General features: G+C 36.4%; 3 protein-coding genes across 3 annotated transcripts; all 3 read right to left on the minus strand.

Annotated features, from left to right (window-relative positions):
- Window positions 1-6,794: 6,794 nt before the first annotated feature.
- Window positions 6,795-10,382, minus strand: LOC149739347 (gonadotropin-releasing hormone receptor-like). Its single transcript, XM_089873665.1, has 7 exons — window positions 10,142-10,382; window positions 9,052-9,158; window positions 8,682-8,804; window positions 8,354-8,570; window positions 7,786-7,979; window positions 7,286-7,413; window positions 6,795-7,093 (listed from the first exon to the last, which is right to left on the minus strand). The coding sequence occupies exons 1-7, from the start codon at window positions 10,380-10,382 to the stop codon at window positions 6,955-6,957; spliced, it is 1,149 nt and encodes a 382-aa protein (XP_089729791.1). The 3' UTR covers window positions 6,795-6,954.
- Window positions 10,383-10,421: 39 nt separating this feature from the next.
- Window positions 10,422-13,263, minus strand: LOC149739348 (uncharacterized). The gene is made up of 8 exons (XM_089873664.1): window positions 13,002-13,263; window positions 12,920-12,942; window positions 12,770-12,862; window positions 12,611-12,691; window positions 12,503-12,553; window positions 11,701-12,012; window positions 11,591-11,647; window positions 10,422-11,245 (listed from the first exon to the last, which is right to left on the minus strand). The coding sequence occupies exons 1-8, from the start codon at window positions 13,163-13,165 to the stop codon at window positions 10,422-10,424; spliced, it is 1,605 nt and encodes a 534-aa protein (XP_089729790.1). The 5' UTR covers window positions 13,166-13,263.
- A 2,531-nt stretch (window positions 13,264-15,794) lies between these two features.
- LOC149739349 (gonadotropin-releasing hormone receptor-like) lies at window positions 15,795-22,122 on the minus strand. Its single transcript, XM_089873624.1, has 8 exons — window positions 21,933-22,122; window positions 18,941-19,157; window positions 17,982-18,088; window positions 17,683-17,805; window positions 17,355-17,571; window positions 16,786-16,979; window positions 16,286-16,413; window positions 15,795-16,093 (listed from the first exon to the last, which is right to left on the minus strand). The coding sequence occupies exons 1-8, from the start codon at window positions 22,095-22,097 to the stop codon at window positions 15,955-15,957; spliced, it is 1,290 nt and encodes a 429-aa protein (XP_089729750.1). The 5' UTR covers window positions 22,098-22,122; the 3' UTR covers window positions 15,795-15,954.
- Between the last annotated feature and the right edge of the window lie 477 nt (window positions 22,123-22,599).

A 22,599-nucleotide genomic window follows, 5' to 3' on the forward strand; every position in this document is an offset into this window, starting at 1 on the left:
CAAAAAAATTACAGTGACAATTAAAAAAATTACAGTGACAATCAAAAAATTACTGTGACATCCCAAAAAATTACTGTGACAATTAAAATAATTACTGTGACAATCAAAAAAAGCTGTGACAATTAAGAAAATTCGGTGACAATCAAAAAAATTACTGTGACAATTAAAAAAATTACAGTGACAATCAAAAAATTACTGTGACATCCCAAAAAATAGCTGTGACAATTAAGAAAATACAGTGACAATCAAAAAAGTTACTGTGACAATTAAAAAAATTACAGTGACAATCAAAAAATTACAGTGACATCCAAAAAAAAAGCTGTGACAATTAAGAAAATTTGGTGACAATCAAAAAAATTACTGTGACAATTAAAAAAATTACAGTGACAATTAAAAAAATTACAGTGACAATCAAAAAATTACTATGACATCCAAACAAAAAGCTGTGACAATTAAGAAAATTCAGTGACAATTAAAAAATTACTGTGACATCCCAAAAAATAGCTGTGACAATTAAGAAAATACAGTGACAATCAAAAAAATTACTGTGACAATTAAAAAAATTACAGTGACAATCAAAAATTTACTGTGACATCCCAAAAAATTACTGTGACAATTAAAAAAATTACAGTGACAATCAAAAAAATTACAGTGACAATCAAAAAAATTACAGTAACAATCAAAAAAATTACAGTGACAATCAAAAAAATTACAATGACATTCAAAAAAATTACAGTGACAATCAAAAAAATTACAGTGACCATTAAAAAAATTACAGTGACAATCAAAAAAATACAGTGAAAATTAATAAAATTGCTGTGACAATTAAAATAATTACAATGACAATTAAAAAAAATTACAGTGACAATCAAAAAAATTACAATGACATTCAAAAAAATTACAGTGACAATCAAAAAAATTACAGTGACAATTAAAAAAATTACAGTGACAATCAAAAAAATACAGTGAAAATTAATAAAATTACTGTGACAATTAAAATAATTACAATGACAATTAAAAAAATACAGTGACAATCAAAAAAATTACAGTGACAATCCAAAAAATTGCTGTGACAGTTAAAAAAATTACAGTGACAATCAAAAAAAATACAGTGTCAATCAAAAAAATACAGTGAAAATTAATAAAATTGCTGTGACTATTAAAATAATTACAATGACAATTAAAAAAATACAGTGACAATCAAAAAAATTGCTGTGACAATTAAAATAATTACAAAAACAATTAAAAAAATACAGTGACAATCAAAAAAATACAGTGACAATCAAAAAAATTACTGTGACATCCCAAAAAATTACTGTGACAACTAAAAAATTACAGTGACAATTGAAAAATTACAGTGACAATCAAAAAAATACAGTGACAATCAAAAAAATTGCTGTGACAATTAAAAAAATTACAATGACAATTAAAAAATACAGTGACAATCAAAAAAATACAGTGACAATCAAAAAAATTACAGTGACATTAAAAAAAATTACAGTGACAATCAAAAAATTACTGTGACATCCCAAAAAATTACTGTGACAATCAAAAAAATTACAGTGACAATTAAAAAAATTACAGTGACAATCAAAAAATTACTGTGACATACCAAAAAATAGCTGTGACAATTAAGAAAATTCGGTAACAATCAAAAAAATTACTGTGACAATTAAAAAAATTACAGTGACAATCAAAAAATTACTGCGACATCCCAAAAAATAGCTGTGACAATTAAGAAAATACAGTGACAATCAAAAAAATTACTGTGACAATTAAAAAAATTACAGTGACAATCAAAAAATTACTGTGACATCCCCCAAAATTACTGTGACAACTAAAAAATTACAGTGACAATCAAAAAATTACTGTGACATCCCAAAAAATTACTGTGACAACTAAAAAATTACAGTAACAATCAAAAAAATTGCTGTGGCATCCCAAAAAATTACAGTGATTTCCTAAAAAATTACAGTGACAAGTAAAATAGATACAGTGACAATTTAGAAAATTCGGTGACAATTAAAAAAATTACAGGGACAATCAAAAAATTACTGTGACATCCCAAAAAATAGCTGTGGCAATTAAAAAAAATACAGTGACAACTAAAAAATTACAGTGACAACCAAAATAATTACTGTGACAAATAAAAAAAATTGCAGTAACAACTGAAAAAATACAGAGACAACCAAAATAATTACAGTGTCAATCAAAAAAATTGCTGTGACTGTTAAAATAATTACAGTGACAATAAAAAAAAACTACAGTGACAATCAAAAAACTTGCTGTGACAATTAAAATAATTACTGTGACAATCAAAAAATTACTGTGACATCCAAAAAAATAGCTGTGACAATTAAGAAAATACAGTGACAATCAAAAAAATTACTGTGACAATAAAAAAAATTGCAGTAACAACTGAAAAAATACAGAGACAACCAAAATAATTACAGTGTCAATCAAAAAAAATTGCTGTGACTATTAAAATAATTACAGTGACAATCAAAAAATACAGCGACAATCAAAAAAAATGCTGTGACAATTAGAAAAATTACAGTGACAATAAAAAAAAACTACAGTGACAATCAAAAAACTTGCTGTGACAATTAAAATAATTACTGTGACAATCAAAAAATTACTGTGACATCCAAAAAAATAGCTGTGACAATTAAGAAAATACAGTGACAATCAAAAAAATTACTGTGACAATAAAAAAAATTACAGTGACAATCAAAAAAATACTGTAAAATCCCAAAAAATTGCAGTGACAATCAAAATAATAACTGTGACAATTAAAAAAAATACAGTGACAATCAAAAAATTACTGTGACATCCCAAAAAATTACAGTGGCAATTAAAATAATTACTGTGACAATTAAAAAAAATACAGTGACAACTAAAAAATTACAGTGACAACCAAAATAATTACTGTGACAAATAAAAAATATTGCAGTAACAACTGAAAAAATACAGAGACAACCAAAATAATTACAGTGTCAATCAAAAAAAATTGCTGTGACTATTAAAATAATTACAGTGACAATCAAAAAATACAGTGACAATAAAAAAAATTGCTGTGACAATTAGAAAAATTACAGTGACAATAAAAAAAACTACAGTGACAATCAAAAAACTTGCTGTGACAATTAAAATAATTACTGTGACAATCAAAAAATTACTGTGACATCCAAAAAAATAGCTGTGACAATTAAGAAAATACAGTGACAATCAAAAAAATTACTGTGACAATAAAAAAAATTGCAGTAACAACTGAAAAAATACAGAGACAACCAAAATAATTACAGTGTCAATCAAAAAAAATTGCTGTGACTATTAAAATAATTACAGTGACAATCAAAAAATACAGCGACAATCAAAAAAATTGCTGTGACAATTAGAAAAATTACAGTGACAATAAAAAAAACTACAGTGACAATCAAAAAACTTGCTGTGACAATTAAAATAATTACTGTGACAATCAAAAAATTACTGTGACATCCAAAAAAATAGCTGTGACAATTAAGAAAATACAGTGACAATCAAAAAAATTACTGTGACAATTAAAAAAATTACAGTGACAATCAAAAAAATACTGTAACATCCCAAAAAATTGCAGTGACAATCAAAATAATTACTGTGACAATTAAAAAAAATACAGTGACAATCAAAAAATTACAGTGACATCCCAAAACATTACTGTGACAAACAAAAAAAAATTGCAGTAACAACTGAAAAATTACAGTGACAATTAAAAAAATTACAGTGACAATAAAAAAAATGCTGTGACAGTTAAAAAAATTACAGTGATAACTGAAAAATTACAGTGTCAATCAAAAAAATTGCTGTGACAATTAGAATAATTACTGTGACAAATAAAAAAATATAGAGACAATCAAAAAAATTACAGTGACAATTAAAAAAATTACAGTGACAATCAAAAAAAATACAGTGACAATTAAAAAAATTATAGTGACAACTAAAAAGATACAGTGACAACTAAAAAAATTACTGTGACATCCCAAAAAATTACAGTGACAACTAAAAACTTACTGTGACAACTAAAAAATAGAGTGACAGTTCAAAAAATTTCAGTGACAATTTAAAAAATTTCAATGACATATCAGAAATTTACAGTGACAATTTAAAAAAAATACTGTGACAACTAAAAAATTACAGTGACAACTAAAAAAAATAGAGTGACAATTCAAAAAATTACAGTGACAATTCAAAAACTTAGTGACAATTAAACAAATTACAGTGACAATTACAAATTTACAGTGACAACCGAAGAAATGTATGCGAGAGGGAAAAAAGCTTAGAAAAAAACCAAATATTTTGTTCCGATGCTTCTTGACATTCATCCATTTGGCTTACAAGTAAACTATTTTTATCTGCCCCATTTTTCTAAGTTTTTTGTCCTTCACAAAAGGAAAAGTCTGTTAATTTCTTGCCGATGCTACACACTCCCACAATGGTAGCAGCGACGGGAATCGAACTCCGTACCCTATATTTGGCATCACTCTAACCACTCAACCACGGCGTCGTACAAACTTTAGCAAGAAGTTGTCGGCTACCATGCGCCCCTAAAATAAATTCCTGAGCGAAATAAAACCGGACTTTATAGATTTAGGTTTATATTTTGTTTCTAAGTTTTTACAAATGCTTGTTAATATTACTATGTGCTATACATGTTATATATACACGATATTTTATGCAAAACAAACTATTACGCAACATCACAAGAACATTAAGCGGCAAAAACAATGATAACGATTATGACGTCATATACACTATACACAACATATTATCATTTGTTGGTGATGTAACAATATCTATTGTCAAGTTATTATAGGCGAAAGAACAATTGTGAAGTTATTCCATTTGACGTTTCGCATTTTCCAGCCCTGGTTTGCTTGTGGCAATCTCTTCAGCTCCTCTTTCATCATTGTTGCTATCCTCAGCTTTCTCAAAAGCTTCAGTAGCTTTGCTTTTTAGCAAATACTGATAGCCATCGTTGCGTCCGAAAATGTCTATTTGCTTGTGACTATGATCGACCAAATAAACTGACTTGGTGTTGATGTTCCCCTCCTCAGTTTGGCTTAATAAATTGATCTTTGTAATTTCGGAATCGTCAGTTTGTCTAGATGTATTGATGCTTGGGTCAATTGAATGAACAGTTTGTCTCGATAGATTGATCTTTGAAACATCTGGTTGGATCTGATTATTTTTTCAGCCATTACTACGATAACGACGAATCTGTTACAAAACAGTTATAATATTGTTTATTCATCATGGTTTAGAGTAGACCACTACTTGTTTTTTGACGGCTCTCTTGTGACGTCAAGGTTAACTTAAGCAAGATGGTTGTCTAATCATTCGACAGACCTTGCAACCCGCTATATTGCTACATAAATATATAGTGTTAGCTCCAACAATTACTATTTAACTAGCTGTCTAGCGCCACCGTCTGACTGGTGTGTATATTGCCTTTCGCTTGTCTTTGTTTGGATATGCGAACGCCGTTTCTTTCTGCTTTATCAGTAGCTTCTTGCTTTCTGTTAGTGTAATTGTTTAAGATTTAGTTAATATGTTCAACTTTTAACACTGTTATATTTGTTAGCAACTGAACAAAACTGTTTTTTATTCTGTTTTGCAACCTGGCTGACTAGACCGTTCTTTGGCTATCGTTTACAATTTCAGCGACATATATAGTGACGTAATAGAGAACAGTTGCTTCACGTCGCTTAAATTTAACGTTGGCATATTATTCCTATTTAAACGCAATGTACAATACCCCTAGACGTATAACGTTGTATATTGCCTAGCGCACCTAAGTTGTTAATCTGAAGGTTTGATATCGAACATCCGTGAAATGTTTAAAGTTCGACAATTGTTAAACCTGTAAAATATATATGGGCAAGGACAAACACAGCGTTTCATTATATAACCCTAGCCCGTTAAATCTTTCAATAAACATTGCGAGCAAGAAGGTTTTTAACCAAGTCCTTGTTATGAAGCGAGTCTTCCTTATTGTATTCAAAGGAACCAATTTAAGCGATGCAAGATCATACAAAATGTTTATATATTATTTATTATAAAGCCACCATAACACTGCCTACCACACCCATTACACAGTGGGTAAAGCCCCTGAACTACATGGTCTTAATATAATGAACGTAATAATGCTAATTGGAATATATAAGTAATGTGCCTTGCGTCACGAAACGCACCTGTAGAAAAAAATTATTGTGACGTCATAAAAGCGGTAACTGTCACGCATTGGAAGCCAATCAACCAAAAGCGGGGAGGGCTAATTAAAGTTGAAAAGTGTTGCCGTGTTTTTATTTCTCATATATTTCCTCCCCTTAAAAACATTTGAAATTTTGGCGGGAAAATTCATGATCACGTGACCAATAGAATCATTTTGTATATATTCCCGTAATTAACCAGAAGCGCGTGGCTAAAAATGTTACACTGTATTTATTCTTTGCTATTTTGATCAGAAACAAGTAGTTCACATTACATATAATGGCAATACGTGTTCAACCAACTTTTGACCGCCATTTGTACGTGCTTAAATGGTTTAAAATCGTTGCAATATTGTATGGACATTTTAATTGAATCTTATCCCGTAGCAGCTTCTACTAACCGCGTAATTATTGTTTACTTTATTTAATGGAAATAAAGGTTGTTGTAATTTTGTTTCTATTGCCACGCATGATCTCTATGTTGCACAATCTATATTTTCTACGTGCACATTGATTAGAGATTTGTTCTCTTGTTCGAGAACTTAGTGCATTCAAACATTTTATTTCTTTATGACGACACAGATCACACATGACGTAACAATAAAATGATACACGACTGAGAAGCGCACAGACTCCATACGTCACGGTGACGTAACACTGTTTGTACACAAGGTCTTATGGTCACTCACATTCGTGAGTTGGTCGCTTACACATCTCTTGGCTGCTCATCAATCAGTGTGACTTTATTGGAATCTTTCTTGAATTTGCTGACGATGATGCGGTTGCGTTTCTCCCGCTTGGTGGCGGTGCTGAGCTGGGTGCGGTCCGTCTCATTCAATAGAAATCTAAAACACCACCTCTGTGATGTCATACTTATTCACATGACATCACAATACGTCCACAATGATGTCACATGCATGTAAATGAAACAAAACTCATTGTGATGTCACATAAACATTCAAATCGAACACAGCCCAATATGACGTCACATTTCCAACAATGGACATCGAACAATGCCAACTGTGACGTCGATTTACCTTGGAGTAGCAAGGCTACAGTTCGGTTTCCGACAAATATTTTCTCGGATCTCCTTCATCAAACAAACAGTGATGAAGGGGTGGAGACACGGGTTCAAATACAATGACATCAACATTATCCCCTCAGGCTGCAACAACAAACATGGAAACATTATTCAACTTTTTATGAAACAGATTTGCTTAATTTTTAAACGACAGGTTAAACCACGCTGTGGTACATTGGGTATGGTGCTTGTCTCGTAACCAAAGGATGTTGGATTTGCAGCTTGACGCTACTATTGTTTGTGTGACCCTGGACAAGACACCTAAGGGCAATTACTCCAACCCAGTGGTCACTAATGGATGAGACCGTCAGCCATGCTTTACTCGCGAAGTTACATGCGTGGTAACGCGTAAGCGAATGAGGTGTGTGAAACAGAACACCCGTGTTATAGCGACTGTCGTTGCCTGCTGTGTGAGGATGTTAGGATAAAGTCATTATCCTACGACAACAAACTCACCAAACGTTCAATACGTTGTTCATTAAACCAATGCATCAACCCAACAACATAGTAAGGTCCCCAACAAATAACGAATGTGATGGTGATGAGCCCGGTCACCAGTTGAGAGATCTTCTTAGCTCGCTGTAAACTTCGGCGCGCCAAACTTTTACGACTCGAAGGAGGACGGAAGCCAGAAGATTGGAGTTCGGTTGCTGAATATGGTTGGTTTGTTTGTATCAATAATTGTGTGTGGACTGCTTTGTGGTTTACCTAATGCTGGACAGAGCAACGACTGTCGTTATAACACAGGTGTTCTGTTTCATACACCTCGTGCTCGCTTACAAGTTACCACGTATGTAACTTGAGGCTAATCTCCTTGTCGCCAATCAATATCGTTGCCTGTCACAGTTAATAACAACTGTTTTAATAAGAGTTACATAATGTTTTACCAAAAGGGTTACCATCACCATATGTGTGGCCGGCATTTATCCAACTGTGGCAACTTTTCCAAACAAGATTGTAAGAGAAATAAAATAATCTTCCAAATAAATTTGCAGATTATTTAAAAAAATGTAAAACCTCCAACCTTTTGCCCTCTTCGCCATCTTCGCTATTGAGAATGCGATTATGAGGTAACATATAATGATGCAATACAATGGAATGAAGAAGGAAATGAACATCGAGTAAATGTAGAAGATTTCACGCCCTTTCTTTATCAAATGAAAGTCGACGCATTGCACCACATAGTGGTTGGGACATTCGCAACGCATTGGCCAGTAGGGGCCAGCAGAGAACATCACCGACTGAAACAAAAATACTTCCTTGGTACAAAGTGGCGGCACTACCCATAAAGTAACAAATAGTGAGGTTTTACACGGTGGTTCTATATTACTCACCAACAATTCCGTACTTACCGGGGGAATGGAATTGATGAAACTGAACACCCAAGCTACTGTAAGAAACTTAACGATTCGTCGTCGCTGTTGGTTCGCTGATACTGGGCGTAATAACCCGGTGACTCTGTCTACACCCATTACCTGTAAAGTGTAGGGGTTGGTATACCACATGATCGCTGTCAAGTTATAACATGGGTGTCTTCTTATACACCAGACACACATGGTGTATTCATACACCTCATGCTCACTGTTGAGTTATAACATGGGTGTCTTCTTATACACCAGACACACATGGTGTATTCATACACCTCATACTCACTGTCGATTTATAACATGGGTGTCTCCCTATACACCAGACATACACAGTGTATACATGGACCACACCCACCATAATCATAGCCGACGAAATATACATCGCGAATTGCTTGAGTGAGTTCATGACACGACACATGACGTCACCTGCTAACCACTCAAGCGTGTAATTCCAAATTGCATCTGAAAGTGAATAATATACCCTAGTGTTATAAAGAACTGTGGGGTAAGATGGTTATGGCCACCAAATAAACTCTATATTTAGCAAGTTGGGGCAAGATGGGACACCTTTTCGTTCTATTTTCTCGCCCCATTTGGTAGTAAATAAAGAACATTCAAATAGTTATAAAATCATATCTTCACGACTCCCATCGACCGTTGTTAATTGTTTAAAACACGATCAGGATGTTTGGATATTATGTGCTAAAGGTGTCCCGTCTTCCCCACCCTGCTATGTTTACTTTTATATTAAAACATCTCTTCTGTCGCGCAATTTAAACTGGATTAAAATTACAGAAAGCGGTTATTGACTTTTAAATAATTTATCGTAAATTTATTTAAAATCAATGATTTTGTTTAGTGCTCTCTTGTTTGAACATACGATAACAAACATCACTGTTATGTCATAAATAAACGAATTTGTAAGCAATCATAATATCGATTATGACATCATAAATGGATGTTACTCTTGCCACAATATCCTGTGTTATGTTATTATTTGCAAACAAAGGAACAATAGATCATTTGAAATTGGGAATACGGAGTATAACGCTATCAGGTTGGACGCTGCCACCATTGTGGGCGTTTGTGTCCTTGGGCAAGACACTTAATGACAATTGCTCCAACCCAGTGGTCACTAATGGGTTGTTCAAGTTGTCAGTCAAACAGAAAAAATGAACACCCGCAAAGTTACATGCGTGGTAACTAGTAGGAAGGCACAAGGTGTATAAAACAGAACACCAGTGTTATAACGACTGTAGTTGTCCGATCATGCGAGGATAAATAGTTTACATACGTGGTAACTTGTAAGCGGACATTAGTGTAAAAAAACAGAATTTGTAAACGAGCACGAGGTGTATAAAACAAAACTAAAATGTTATAACGCCTGTCGTTACCCCGTCATGCGAGGATGAATAAGTTGCATTCACCCAAACACCCAGACTTACCCATAGGTAATATAAACAAAGTAAACGCAAGGTTAGCCAGAGACAGATGCGTCATAATCAACTGACAATGACTATACGACTGTGTTTTCCTCATCACGGTGACGCTGACGAGCACGGTTAGATTCCCAGCCAATGAGATGAAGAAGATAACCCACGTGACCCAAATACGGGTCAGGTGGTATGAATCGAAAACCAACCTCTGGCTGGATAAGAAGCTATATCCATTGTCAACAATATCCATTGTCAAGTAATTATAAGAGAAAGAACAATTGTGACGAAATTAGTCCATTTGACTTTCCACAATTTCCATCAGGGCATGTTCGCAGGAAAAAAGCGCTTTAGCTCTTTCATCACCTTTGATATCCTCAGCTTCCATATAAGCTGTAGTAGCTTCCTCGTAATACTCGCATGCATCGTTGGGCCGGGAAGTGTTTTCATACGTGACACCGAGATTGTACAAACAAGCTCCGTACACTGAAGACTTTCCAGCTCTCTCCTTGACCCTTTCCTTTATAGCTTTACATGTTGATTCTCCACCAACCTGATTACCCACCAAATACTCACTCACTTCAATATAACGCAAGCACCAAAGTGCTTGCAAACACCGATCTTCCTCACTGACGTCATCAGATCGTCGAATCATTTCTCGCATGTCATGCATCAGTGAAATCACGTGGGTTCGAACGATTGGTTTCAATCCTCTGTCACGTGATAACATTGCTTTGATAGATTGTTGGATCCCCTTTGCGCAATTCGCTATCCCGACCAAACCTGCCAACGATTGATTTCCATAAAACTCGGCAGCGATTTGATAAAACAAAATCGGTTCCATGTCTTTCCCTTCACCCCTGATAGCGTCAGCAAATTTTTCGATTTCATTCGGCGTGGTTTGGAATTTCTCTTTAAACAAATGTTTCAGTTGGTCTTTGGTTCGAATCGCTTCTTCCGTCTCATCAGCCAACATACAACATCGGTAATGGTTGACCAGATCCTTAGATCCAATGACAGCTGGGTCGAGCCTTACACGTTTCCTAGATACGCCATAAGCTTCGTGAAATTTTTTCCCTTGCAGTAGTTGATCAACGGTGTCAGAATCTGTATAAACTAGAAAGCATGGTTGTAAAACTAAGATGTAATTCAGAAAGTTAACACGTAAATACGTATCATACAACAAAGAGACTATGTGTAATAGAATACAATAAGGTTTGCTATGTTTACATTATCGCCTGAAACGTTCTAGTGTGTAATTCAACAGGCGCTGGCAGTGACATTGCTATCTCACATTCTTATAATTTACAGACAGTTTAATCGCTGTGCCTTCTTTGTCGGACCTTGATAATACTGTGGAATAACAGTGTAACATTTAAACAAATATCAAATAGAGGCCCATAATAAGACTATCTTGCCCCACCCTAATATAACTATATTCGTTAATTAACAAGATCTAACCTGAAGCAAAAATATCTTTAAGTGCTGGCTTTAGTGACGTCACTCCACCACGTGATCCTAGGAAAATTATTAGATTTATTGCATTAATACATTTCACTTTAACACCAAACCTGGTTTCATAAAATCATCAGCAATTTCGGAAAATAAAATCGATTCCATGTCTTTCCCTTCACCCCTGATAGTGTCAGCAAATGTTTCGATTTCATTTGGTGTGGTTTGGAATTTCTCTTTTAACAAATGTTTCAGTTGTTCTTTGGTTCGAATCGCTTCTTCCGTCTCTTCAACCAACATACAACATCGGTAATGGTCGACTAGATACTTAGATCCAATGACAGCTGGGCCGAGCTTTATAAGTTTCCTGGATACGCCATAAGCTTGGTGGTATTTCCGTTGTTGCAGTCGTTGACCAACGGTAGCATAATCTGTATTAAAACAAGAGAGCGATGTATCGATCGATGCAACTTATTTATCCTCGCGTAGCGGGGCAACGACACTCGTTATAACACGGGCGTTCTGTTTCATATACACCTCGTGCCAGCATACAAGTTACCACGCATGTAACCTATTTATCCTCGCATGGCGGGGCAACGACACTCGTTATAACACGGGTGTTCTGTTTCATATACACCTCGTGCCCGCATACAAGTTACCACGCATGTAACCTATTTATCCTCGCATGGCGGGGCAACGACACTCGTTATAACACGGGTGTTCTGTTTCATACACCTTGTGCCCGCTTACAAGTTACCACGTATGTAACCTATTTATCCTCGCATGGCGGGGCAACGACACTCGTTATAACACGGGTGTTCTGTTTCATACACCTTGTGCCCGCTTACAAGTTACCACGCATGTAACCTATTTATCCTCGCATGGCGGGGCAACGACACTCGTTATAACATCGACTCTAACCTGGAGAAAAAATTTCTTCAATCGTTGGTTTCCGTGACGTAACTCCACCACCTGAATATTTTGTTTATTATTTATTTTGTTGAATATTTTATATATTTATGAACAAACCTTGTGGGTTAATTGGCATATCCTGTAACGATGACGTAGCTTGCGATGCGCTTGGTTGCTCAACCGTGTTGGTCACGTGCTCTGTATTAAACAAATGAATGAAATGCACTTTTGAATATGAACACCCGTGAACCGCTGTATTTAATATTTTTAACAAACCTTGAGGGTTACTACTGTCTTCTTGTGATGGCGATGACGTAACTTCCGGCACGCTTGGTTGCATAAACGACGGTATCTTTTTATCAAAAAATTCTGTTTTGAAACAAAAGCAATAAACTTTATTTCATAAACATCTTATACACAACAAACCTTCGATCTTTAAATCCTTGAACCTGAAAACAAACAAAGTTTAAAAATCAATAAACCAACAAACCGGAAACACACTACTGACCCGGTATTAATGTTCTTAGTTGGGTTTGATGCATTGATCATTTTCATTTCGTAATCGTCATTTTGTCTAGATGTATTGGTGCTTGGGTTAATTGAATGAACAGTTTGTCTCGATAAATTGTTCTTTGTAATATCTGAATCGTTCTTGTTATTTTTTCCAGCCATTCTTGTATCTTTAAGTGAAAACTACGATAACGACGACTTTGTGATGACCTGGAACTTACGTGGTATAAATCTGTAACAAAACAGTAATATATTGTTTGATCAGGTTACCATTAACAGCAAAGACGAATTTAATGACAACCGTTTATTCATATACCATATTTTAGCATATATTAACAACTGGAGCACGACCGCTAAAATGGCCGATATATCGGCGCTAACTCACTAAGTGACGTACGTCAAAATTAGTGCAGAGCGCTAACTCGTTCATAATTCAACTCGTAACAATCTGACCCACTGCTGTTTCCCAAGTAGCGCCCCTGCTGGACAACTAACACCAAATGCCCCCTCGACAAAAAGTAAAACCAAGTTATTTTTAATTCATCACAACTTAAAGTCCAACTCTAATAAGAGGGCTGTGGTTGGTGCAATGTCATCAGCCTGTTGCAGCGGCGGACATACGTAATTTTAATAGGAGGCATAGTGCATTTCCTTTACTCCTACGACATACGTAAAGAAGTCGTAAATGCGGCCGAAGGGCGAAAACAAATTGTTCAGTCAAACATTACCACTTTTACGTCTAAAACACCCCGTTTACACCTTAATGGAATATCTTAGTACAACTGCCCCGGTTTATTCTCAGCGCCGCTGGCGCCCGCTTTGGAATCCACTGTTTTAATCGGTCAAGCTTTTTAGGCCCAATTAAAATACCGGTTATCGGCAACTAAAAATTTACAAAATATCGGTATCGGTTTAAAAAAGCAATATCGGTCGGGCTCGATAACCGACAACTGTTTGTATTTTCACGCTGTGTTGAGATGTCAAAGTTAAGTTAAGCAACATCGTAGTCAACCAAACCAAGCCAACAGACCTTGCAACCCGCTATGTTGCTACATAAACGTTGTGCGACAGAAATGTCGCAAAAGATTAATCAATCTTTCTATCAGCCTGAAAATAATAATACAGATATTATATAACTCTACATTGATTACATTATACCCTCAGCTTTTTACCAAGCTAAACTCAACATCATACATTTGTTGGTTCTTAGCGATCTTTCCATAAAGCAAAGTTATAAAACTAACAATACACGATACAATACAAGGATATTTAGTTCCACGCTGCGAGTGAATTATTGTAAAGATTCGTATTGTTCAAGCAGCGTCTTGTGTTCTACACCCCTACAGCGACCTCAGCTTTTATACCAAGTTATTTCTGAAATTCCACCCCAGCATACGTTTGTTGGGTCGTTAAACTAAGGGTTGCATTCGAGACATCTCGGTTATTTTGACCAAAACACTTCCTGAACATTATTTAAACGCTAGACACTGGGTACTAGTTGTAATTATATTAATACTGCCGAAGTAACGAGTAATAATTTTCTGTTGTCTGAAGTAATATAGTGGGGTGGGGGGAGATGGGACACATTAAGCACATAATATCCAAATATCCTGATCGTGTTTTAAACAATTAACAAAGGTCTATGGGAGTCGTGAGGATACAGTTTTATAATTCTTTGAATGTTCTTTGTATACTCCCAAATGGGACGAAAACATATAATGAAAAGGTGTCTCATCTTCCCCCACCCTACTATATAATATATTACCTAGCGCGCCTGTGTTGTCAATCTGAAACTCTGATAACAACTTAAACTGTATGGACTCGCGAGAGTTCACGACTGAACAATGGCGAAGTTTCGCTACGATGCAACAGAATGTTCGAGCAATGTCATGTGTATCTTACAGTTACCTTAGCCTTCTAACCACCGAGTTATAACAATACACGATTCCAACTACACAAAGCTTAGTGGTTAGGCGCTCGCATTTTAACCGGAGCGTATCGGACTCAATGTTCTTGCTGCTACCGTTGTTGGACGCATGTGTCCTACTGTAGTCATTATACCAAGTTACTTAAATCGACACCATACGGTTGTTGGGTCTTAATTTAAAATGACGGTTGCAATCGAGATATCTCGGTTTTTTTGACCAAAACAACACTTGGGAACTTTTTAAACGCTAGACACTGCTTACTAATAGTAATTCTAATCATACTGCCGAATAACAAGTAACAATACCTGTTGTCTGAAGTAATGCAGTGGTGGAATTATAACTTAAGTCTTAAAATATAATCCTAATCTAGTGCTGAACCAACTTCAACCAACCATCCACGTACTGTAACTGCCACGCATTGGAAGGCGAGTGTTTTGTAAGCGAGGACTGCGAGCTAATTAACCAAAAGCGGGGAGGAGTAATCAACGTTGAAAAGTGTTGCCGTGTTTCTATTTCTCATATATTTCCCCTTATTCTCGGTTATTTTTATCTGAAACAAGTAGATCACATGGCAGGTAATGAGTTCAACAAATTTTGACCGCCTATTATAAAAGTTTTTTAGATTGTGTTCATTTGTACGTCCTTAAATAGTTTACAATCGTAACAATATTTTATGGACATTTAAAATGAATCTTATCCTGTAGCACCGTCCACTAACCGCGTAATTATTGTTTACTTTATTTAATAAAAATAAAGGTTGTTGTAATTTTGTTTCTATTGCCACGCCTGATCTCTATGTTGCACAATCTATATTTTCTACGTGCACATTGATTAGAGATTTGTTCTCTTGTTCGAGAACTTAGTGCATTCAAACATTTTATTTCTTTATGACGACACAGATCACACATGACGTAACAATAAAATGATACACGACTGAGAAGCGCACAGACTCCATACGTCACGGTGACGTAACACTGTTTGTACACAAGGTCTTATGGTCACTCACATTCGTGAGTTGGTCGCTTACACATCTCTTGGCTGCTCATCAATCAGTGTGACTTTATTGGAATCTTTCTTGAATTTGCTGACGATGATGCGGTTGCGTTTCTCCCGCTTGGTGGCGGTGCTGAGCTGGGTGCGGTCCGTCTCATTCAATAGAAATCTAAAACACCACCTCTGTGATGTCATACTTATTCACATGACATCACAATACGTCCACAATGATGTCACATGCATGTAAATGAAACAAAACTCATTGTGATGTCACATAAACATTCAAATCGAACACAGCCCAATATGACGTCACATTTCCAACAATGGACATCGAACAATGCCAACTGTGACGTCGATTTACCTTGGAGTAGCAAGGCTACAGTTCGGTTTCCGACAAATATTTTCTCGGATCTCCTTCATCAAACAAACAGTGATGAAGGGGTGGAGACACGGGTTCAAATACAATGACATCAACATTATCCCCTCAGGCTGCAACAACAAACATGGAAACATAATTCAACTTTTTATGAAACAGATTTGCTTAATTTTTAAATAACAGATTAAACTACGCTGTGGTGCATTGGGTATGGTGCTTGTCTCGTAACCAAAGGATGTTGAATTTGCAGCTTGACGCTACTATTGTTTGTGTGACCCTGGACAAGACACCTAAGGGCAATTACTCCAACCCAGTGGTCTTTAATGGGTAAGACTGTCAGCCATGCTTTACTCGCGAAGTTACATGCGTGGTAACGCGTAAGCGAATGAGGTGTGTGAAACAGAACACCCGTGTTATAGCGACTGTCGTTGCCTGCCGTGTGAGGATGTTAGGATAAAGTCATTATCCTACCACAACAAACTCACCAAACGTTCAATACGTTGTTCATTAAACCAATGCATCAACCCAACAACATAGTAAGGTCCCCAACAAATAACGAATGTGATGGTGATGAGCCCGGTCACCAGTTGAGAGATCTTCTTAGCTCGCTGTAAACTTCGGCGCGCCAAACTTTTACGACTCGAAGGAGGTCGAAAGCCAGAAGATTGGAGTTCGGTTGCTGAATATGGTTGGTTTGTTTGTATCAATAATTGTGTGTGGACTGCTTTGTGGTTTACCTAATGCTGGACAGAGCAACGACTGTCGTTATAACACAGGTGTTCTGTTTCATACACCTCGTGCTCGCTTACAAGTTACCACGTATGTAACTTGAGGCTAATCTCCCTTGTCGCCAATCAATATCGTTGCCTGTCACAGTTAATAACAACTGCTTTAATAAGAGTTACATAATGTTTTACCAAAAGGGTTACCATCACCATATGTGTGGCCGGCATTTATCCAACTGTGGCAACTTTTCCAAACAAGATTGTAAGAGAAATAAAATAATCTTCCAAATAAATTTGCAGATTATTTAAAAAAATGTAAAACCTCCAACCTTTTGCCCTCTTCGCCATCTTTGCTATTGAGAATGCGATTATGAGGTAACATATGATGATGCAATACAATGGAATGAAGAAGGAAATGAACATCGAGTAAATGTAGAAGATTTCACGCCCTTTCTTTATCAAATGAAAGTCGACGCATTGCACCACATAGTGGTTGGGACATTCGCAACGCATTGGCCAGTAGGGGCCAGCAGAGAACATCACCGACTGAAACAAAAATACTTCCTTGGTACAAAGTGGCGGCACTATCCATAAAGTAACAAATAGTGAGGTTTTACACGGTGGTTCTGTAATACTCACTAACAATTCCGTACTTACCGGGGGAATGGAATTGATGAAACTGAACACCCAAGCTACTGTGAGAAACTTAACGATTCGTCGTCGCTGTTGGTTCGCTGATACTGGGCGTAATAACCCGGTGACCCTGTCTACACCCATTACCTGTAAAGTGTAGGGGTTGGTATACCACATGATCGCTGTCAAGTTATAACATGGGTGTCTTCTTATACACCAGACACACATGGTGTATTCATACACCTCATGCTCACTGTTAAGTTATAACATGGGTGTCTCCCTATACACCAGACATACACAGTGTATACATGGACCACACCCACCATAATCATAGCCGACGAAATATACATCGCGAATTGCTTGAGTGAGTTCATGACACGACACATGACGTCACCTGCTAACCACTCAAGCGTGTAATTCCAAATTGCATCTGAAAGTGAATAATATACCCTAGTGTTATAAAGAACTGTGGGGTAAGATGGTTATGGCCACCAAATAAACTCTATATTTAGCAAGTTGGGGCAAGATGGGACACCTTTTCGATCTATTTTCTCGCCCCATTTGGTAGTAAATAAAGAACATTCAAATAGTTATAAAATCATATCTTCACGACTCCCATCGACCGTTGTTAATTGTTTAAAACACGATCAGGATGTTTGGATATTATGTGCTAAAGGTGTCCCATCTTCCCCCACCCTGCTATGTTTACTTTTATATTAAAACATCTCTTCTGTCGCGCAATTTAAACTGGATTAAAATTACAGAAAGCGGTTATTGACTTTTAAATAATTTATCGTAAATTTATTTAAAATCAATGATTTTGTTTAGTGCTCTCTTGTTTGAACATACGATAACAAACATCACTGTTATGTCATAAATAAACGAATTTGTAAGCCATCATAATATCGATTATGACATCATAAATGGATGTTACTCTTGCCACAATATCCTGTGTTATGTTATTATTTGCAAACAAAGGAACAATAGGACATTTGAAATTGGGAATACGGAGTATAATGCTATCAGGTTGGACGCTGCCACCATTGTGGGCGTTTGTGTTCTTGGACAAGACACCTAACGACAATTTCTCCAACCCAGTGGTCACTAATAGGTTGTTCAAGTTGTCAGTCAAACAGAATAAATAAAACCCGCAAAGTTACATGCGTGGTAACTCGTAAGCGGGCACGAGGTGTATAAAACACAACCAAAATGTTATAATGACTATCGTTACCCCGCCATGCAAGGATGAATAAGTTGCATTCACCCAAACACCCAGACTTACCCATAGGTAATATAAACAAAGTAAACGCAAGGTTAGCCAGAGACAGATGCGTCATAATCAACTGACAATGACTGTACGACTGTGTTTTCCTCATCACGGTGACGCTGACGAGCACGGTTAGATTCCCAGCCAATGAGATGAAGAAGATAACCCACGTGACCCAAATACGGGTCAGGTGGTATGAATCGAAAACCAACCTCTGGCTGGATAAGAAGCTCTGAAAACATAATAAATCCAATAATTTTCCATTCTAAAAGAAGTAGTTTGTATAAAAAGTTAATACAGTGGAAGTTATAATTGTAGTTTTAGTATCTATACAGTAATCATCAGTGTAAAAGAGGTTACTATCCACCAAGTTACTGTCCGAAACATCTGCTGATCATGAGTTTAGTATCCAGACAGTAACTTGGTCCATCATCAGTGTAAAAGAGGTTACTATCCAACAAGTTACTGTTCGAAACATCTGCTGATCAGGAGTTTAGTATCCAGACAGTAACTTGGTCCATCATCAGTGTAAAAGAGGTTACTATCCACCAAGTTACTGTCCGAAACATCTGCTGATCATGAGTTTAATATCCAGACAGTAACTTGGTCCATCATCAGTGTAAAAGAGGTTACTATCCACCAAGTTACTGTCCGAAACATCTGCTGATCATGAGTTTAGTATCCAGACAGTAACTTGGTCCATCATCAGTGTAAAAGAGGTTACTATCCACCAAGTTACTGTCCGAAACATCTGCTGATCATGAGTTAAGTATCCAGACAGTAACTTGGTCCATCATCAGTGTAAAAGAGGTTACTATCCACCAAGTTACTGTCCGAAACATCTGCTGATCATGAGTTAAGTATCCAGACAGTAACTTGGTCCATCATCAGTGTAAAAGAGGTTACTATCCACCAAGTTACTGTCCGAAACATCTGCTGATCATGAGTTAAGTATCCAGACAGTAACTTGGTCCATCATCAGTGTAAAAGAGGTTACTATCCACCAAGTTACTGTCCGAAACATCTGCTGATCATGAGTTTAATATCCAGACAGTAACTTGGTCCATCATCAGTGTAAAAGAGGTTACTATCCACCAAGTTACTGTCCGAAACATCTGCTGATCATGAGTTTAGTATCCAGACAGTAACTTGGTCCATCATCAGTGTAAAAGAGGTTACTATCCACCAAGTTACTGTCCGAAACATCTGCTGATCATGAGTTTAGTATCCAGACAGTAACTTGGTCCATCATCAGTGTAAAAGAGGTTACTATCCACCAAGTTACTGTCCGAAACATCTGCTGATCATGAGTTAAGTATCCAGACAGTAACTTGGTCCATCATCAGTGTAAAAGAGGTTACTATCCACCAAGTTACTGTCCGAAACATCTGCTGATCATGAGTTAAGTATCCAGACAGTAACTTGGTCCATCATCAGTGTAAAAGAGGTTACTATCCACCAAGTTACTGTCCGAAACATCTGCTGATCATGAGTTAAGTATCCAGACAGTAACTTGGTCCATCATCAGTGTAAAAGAGGTTACTATCCACCAAGTTACTGTTCGAAACATCTGCTGATCATGAGTTTAGTATCCAGACAGTAATTTGGTCCATCATCAGTGTAAAAGAGGTTACTATCCACCAAGTTACTGTTCGAAACATCTGCTGATCAGGAGTTTAGTATCCAGACAGTAACTTGGTCCATCATCAGTGTAAAAGAGGTTACTATCCACCAAGTTACTGTCCGAAACATCTGCTGTATACATTAGGATCTCCTAGTTTATCATTGCAATACACAAAACACCCAACATTAGTGTCTTCCATTAACAACCGTTGTGTTTTGTAAGGTTACGTTTTTCATGGCACATTTCATACACACCGCGCGCGGGGTATTGATATTAATAGTTATGTTGAAATATTGATGGAGCCGATCGATACGAGATGTGTAACTCGATGCTTGGAAAGATGACGGGCATCCAACTGATGACGTCACTATTATAATGGTGCCGTCTGCAAATTGCATAGTTTGGTGCATTAATTTAAACGAATTTAAACCGTTGTTACTCATTCATTTACTGTATGTTGGGTTTAGCGGCCACGCTTTAAATCAGTTATTCAGATATATTTTATTTATGGAGTGTTTTAACGACTGTTGATGTAAGTTCCACTTTATTCCTTGTTTAATAACCTTGATTATCATTATTGAAGTGCTAAGTACAGTTAGGTTATATTAATATTTAAGAAGTGTTTAAAATTATACGTAATACATCCGTAAAGTGTTTGAAAGTGCAGGCAATCTCTGCGGCTCACGAGTACATTCATTATTTTTGGCGAAGCTGTTTCACATTGACCACAATTGAATTAACCACAGGCATAAGATAGGAATATGTGGGTGAGACCGCCTGCATATCTACAATGTGCGGGTCGATGGCGGGCAAGATAGCGAAACATTTAAAGCCTCAACCACCCGCTTTTTAGCGAGCACCGATGCCGGTCAAATTTGCGAAGGTTTGCAAAACGGCTGACTTTCTCCGCATCAATATTTGATGACTGCAGCATCGAATTGGGCTGGCCTGCTTTTCGGAATCTACAAAATGACATTTTAACGAATTCTTTGCTGAGTTTTAAATCTATAAGAACATCCGATGCAGCATTAGCGAACAAGATGGAGGGAATTAACGTTTGATCTGCAGAATTTATTTGCGGTGTTCATATTTAAAGAGAGTCTACTTAACAAGAAGATTCCTCATGATTGCAAAATGTCGCGGTTATTACCGAAGGCTTAAATAAAGTCGCTCAAGTCCCCTGGGTTTAAACGGGACATTAGATTAGCAGTGAGGTTATGGCAATAATAAACAAGTAATTAGACATGCACGAATTGAAAAGCCACAACTCCCATACGTTATATTAACAATTGGTTGTGTATATACCCAGCTTAATAAACAATATTTGTAGATAATTTAAACTTTTAAAAACAATAAAACTTTTTAAAAATACGTCACAATCACCTCAAACATTGCGTCACAATCGTATTGGTTGTCAATAATGAATTCCGGTGAATATGTTGACGTCACATTACATCCAGTGATGTTTGACGTCATAGTTGGTGACGTCATCATGAAACTAAATAACGAAACCACAAACCTAATTGTGAGACCTAAATCAAATATCATAAACAGTTAAAAGGAATATAACATAAGCTTATCTACCTCATCCAATACAAAGCGAAGATCAAATTAATTAAAACAACGAATAGAAGGAAACTAGCAGCAAAACACTGTTGTTGGATAAATGTACAAGTAAAGACTACTTGAGAAAAAGTCAAATAAAGCCAAAAACTTTTCGCTGAACTCTTTCCTTCTACCTTGAAGATGAAACGCAAGATATATTTCGTATCAGCTCAAACAATCTCATAACAACTGCCTTAACCTTGCATTGCCCGGTATTGTAATATTGCTGTTGAACAAGAACGTTGCATAACGACGCCACTTTTTCTTTATATTCCATTAAAAGTGTCTCTGCCTCTCATAAGGACAACGCTTAATCCAGTAGTTTACCAACCAATACAAATTGACAAGAATTGTAAACTTGATATTTTCCAAACTTAGCCTTTTGAAAGCAGCAAAATATATCAATTACACCCCTCTCCAAACACCGTGGCTACATTAACCTACA

This window comes from Ciona robusta, chromosome 3 (genome assembly GCF_009617815.1).
Source record: "Ciona robusta chromosome 3, ASM961781v2".
Taxonomy (NCBI): Eukaryota; Metazoa; Chordata; class Ascidiacea; order Phlebobranchia; family Cionidae; genus Ciona; species Ciona robusta.

Coding starts and splice junctions, on each gene's coding strand:
- LOC149739347 (XM_089873665.1), bottom strand. CDS start 10,382: ATGGATATTGTTGACAATGGATATAGCTTCTTATCCAGCCAGAGGTTG. Junction 9,159..10,141: donor TTTGTTTATATTACCTATGG/GTAAGTCTGGGT, acceptor ATTCACTTTCAG/ATGCAATTTGGAATTACACG. Junction 8,571..8,681: donor TCATCAATTCCATTCCCCCG/GTAAGTACGGAA, acceptor TTTTTGTTTCAG/TCGGTGATGTTCTCTGCTGG.
- LOC149739348 (XM_089873664.1), bottom strand. CDS start 13,165: ATGGCTGGAAAAAATAACAAGAACGATTCAGATATTACAAAGAACAAT. Junction 12,943..13,001: donor ACTAAGAACATTAATACCGG/GTCAGTAGTGTG, acceptor GTTTGTTTTCAG/GTTCAAGGATTTAAAGATCG. Junction 12,863..12,919: donor CAAGGATTTAAAGATCGAAG/GTTTGTTGTGTA, acceptor GTTTCAAAACAG/AATTTTTTGATAAAAAGATA.
- LOC149739349 (XM_089873624.1), bottom strand. CDS start 22,097: ATGATATTTGATTTAGGTCTCACAATTAGGTTTGTGGTTTCGTTATTT. Junction 19,158..21,932: donor ATTGTGACGCAATGTTTGAG/GTGATTGTGACG, acceptor TTATGTTTTCAG/AGCTTCTTATCCAGCCAGAG. Junction 18,089..18,940: donor TTTGTTTATATTACCTATGG/GTAAGTCTGGGT, acceptor ATTCACTTTCAG/ATGCAATTTGGAATTACACG.